The following is a 2805-nucleotide window of genomic DNA, read 5'->3' on the forward strand; positions in this document are numbered from 1 at the left end:
AAAAAAAGTTTGGATAGGCATCAAATAATACAATACTGTTAATCTCTTTCTATTAAATATAACATCTGACCGCTTTGGTTTGTGTTATTTTCCACATACAAACAAATACATATTTTTTAGGGAATAACGTCCCATGATGAAAAGGCAGGGACTTTGTCTCTTTGTGAGCCCAATAGAGGGCGTATGTAGCCGCCTACTCATAGAACTGGAGTTACATCCTGTAACCAGCTCTACCATTTCCCAAGAAGTGAAAGTAAGCCCAAGCGAACCTCGCCCCTACCCTGCACGTCAGTTTTCACAAACAACAGACTTACCGGCATTACAGGTATAGTAGAAGTCCTATTTGTACTTTGAACTGTTTTTATTGCTAATTTCAATTTCACATGCATAGTTCACCGTTGAGCACAAATTTTGTTTTGCTGAAGTGTCACTTACCGCAGGGACTTCATTTTCCCTCGGACTATTGCATCTATGTGCTCTAGTGTGACTACCATCTATGTCTGTTTATGACTTTTTCCCCTTTCGTCATGTAAGAGAATAATATATCCAGAAATAGTGACTACATGTTGTTGTTTTCATTTGTGAAACGTGGTGAGCCTGCAGAGATTAACTTTTAAAAATGATGTCATTGTCGGTCGAAAATGTTTTGCAGTGCGTTACGCAAATAATTTTGCGTTAAAAAGACACATCAATGAGAAACTGGAGCGGTATGTTGAGCAAATCGCTTTGCGTTTCAAAGACGTCAAATAGTGTCTACGTAGCATGTCCGACGTCGGCCTAGCCCTTGTTTTCTTCTTTTTTCAACTAGATTTAGAACAATGAAGTAAATTCCTTAAAAACAATCACAGATTAAAAATAGCAAGGCTATATGAAAATACATAAAATATATAAATAAATAAAATAAAATACCACATGAACATAATGAAAATAATACAAGGGATAGAATTTATAAAATTACTTTTTTAAGTAGCTGGTTTTATCCGCCACTATTTGAAAAAAAAATATGTTTAATTCATTTTTTAACCAAGTTTGTTTGTGAGGGTTCCAGATTTTCTTTTCGTTTACATGAATTAATATGATATTTACCCCAAATTATCATGGTGTTGCATCATATTAGATATTTCTCTGGAGATATTATCTTTTGTGTATTATAGTTTGTTGTGTTTCAATTTAAAAAGTTCTTAATTGTTCAGAGATTGCCAAAACATTGTAGTGTGATTGGGCATAAATTAAACTGATGTTCATTAGTTTCAGGTTCTTTCCATCTTTTCATAAGTTTATGTCTAAATATTTCACTTTTAGGTTTTAAAGGGATTGACATATGAACATCTGTACAGTGGTTCATATTTGTTCAGATTCAAGCTCCGACCACACGGTAGATACCCTGGAGAGAATAGAAATTATATGCAAAGCTTGACAATTTTTCCTATAAGAAAAAAACAGCAAAATTCGTTAATTAAATGATAAAAAATTCATAATCAAAAAAATCACAATGATTAACAATCAGGTAAGCAACCAGTTTAACCAAGTCGATTACAAGAGTAGTTTGTAATCTCGTTTGCGAGTTTGAGTAAATCCTTATTGGATTTAAATAGTGAAGTTATTAACTGTTGTTGAGGATAAACATCACTTTTCTGTACAGTATATTCTGTAAAAGATTTATGTAACAGATCTGCAATGTCATTCTAAAAGTGGCTATGAAAATTCTGACATTAAACTGAATTTTGAGTTATTTGTGGACCCTTGCATCTTTTCATTTCTTCCAGACATCGTCTCTGACAGTGCAAACGGGATGATGATGGACCACTGCATTTTGTTGTGCCTTGCATTGTTTTTTCTTGCGTAGGCGATGAACCGTGTCAACCCATTCCCAGAATTTATCTACCGCCACTGGAATAACCCTGGTAAAAATGCTGATTACAACTTCTCTTGTAATTTAATTTTCTTAGATCCCATCTCCTCTTGTGTCTTGCACTCTACTAGTTCAGTTCAGCCAAAGAGCTGTTTCCTTTTGTCACAGATTCCATATGTCTCTGATATTTTCCAATTTCCTCTTTGTTTTCTTCTGCAGCTTGTGTGTTAGCCTCTTTGCGGAGGACAAATCACTTGAGACGCACGTCTTGCTCAACAAATCTCTTGATTACTGCTTGAATGGCTTCCTAAATGTCTTCATCACTAATTCCGCCATCATGCTTTCTCTGGCTTTTTGGGACTTTGGTGTCAGGTGCATGTCATCCTCTATCTCTCTGTCCTAATGTCCTGCCATCTTTCTACTCACAGTTAATTAAGGCATTAAATCCCATAAAACAATGAATATAGAGTAATTGAGTAAAGCTAATTTTTTACTTTCCCAAAACCAGTAGTTGCTAGAAACTAATTTGTGTGATTTCAGTAAAGAGGCATAAACTAATCAGAAAATCACTGCAACAACTAACTATGTACAGGCGTTTTGGTGACAACCTTTTGCATGTTTACTCCAACCTACAGTATATCTACAGCAGCATTTAATACAAGTCTTGACCAAAACCAATAGTTTCCACGTTTTCCACCTCTGCACATGTTGCCTTTATGCTCTGACTTGCATATTGTGTTGGATGCTATGCTGCAAAAGGTAGGTGTTAACAATTTTGAACACCAAAAAAACAACCACTTGACCTTCTAATGAGTCAAAATGTAAGTCTCATACTTTTGAAATTTAAAATCCTAATCATCATCTTAATAATCTCGTGTAGACATGGCCTCAGCCAGCAGCCTCCTGTGTGAAGAACAACTCCTGTGTTCAATCTGTCTGGATGCATTTACGGA

At 35.3% G+C, this 2805-nt stretch overlaps 1 protein-coding gene and 1 long non-coding RNA gene across 2 annotated transcripts in view; both read right to left on the reverse strand.

The window, feature by feature from the left end:
- Positions 1-2021: 2021 nt before the first annotated feature.
- Positions 2022-2487, reverse strand: LOC117938871. The gene is made up of 2 exons (XR_004655496.1): positions 2358-2487; positions 2022-2212 (listed from the first exon to the last, which is right to left on the reverse strand). It is a non-coding gene; the product is annotated as an uncharacterized LOC117938871 (long non-coding RNA).
- Positions 2488-2597: 110 nt separating this feature from the next.
- LOC117939076 (E3 ubiquitin/ISG15 ligase TRIM25-like) overlaps positions 2598-2805 on the reverse strand; it is a 1324-nt gene continuing 1116 nt past the window's right edge. The window contains exon 2 of the mRNA XM_034864122.1: positions 2598-2602. Within this exon, the coding sequence (XP_034720013.1) occupies positions 2598-2602 (5 nt within the window). The remainder of the gene's footprint in view (positions 2603-2805) is intronic.

This window comes from Etheostoma cragini, chromosome 23 (assembly GCF_013103735.1).
Source record: "Etheostoma cragini isolate CJK2018 chromosome 23, CSU_Ecrag_1.0, whole genome shotgun sequence".
Lineage (NCBI taxonomy): Eukaryota > Metazoa > Chordata > Actinopteri > Perciformes > Percidae > Etheostoma > Etheostoma cragini.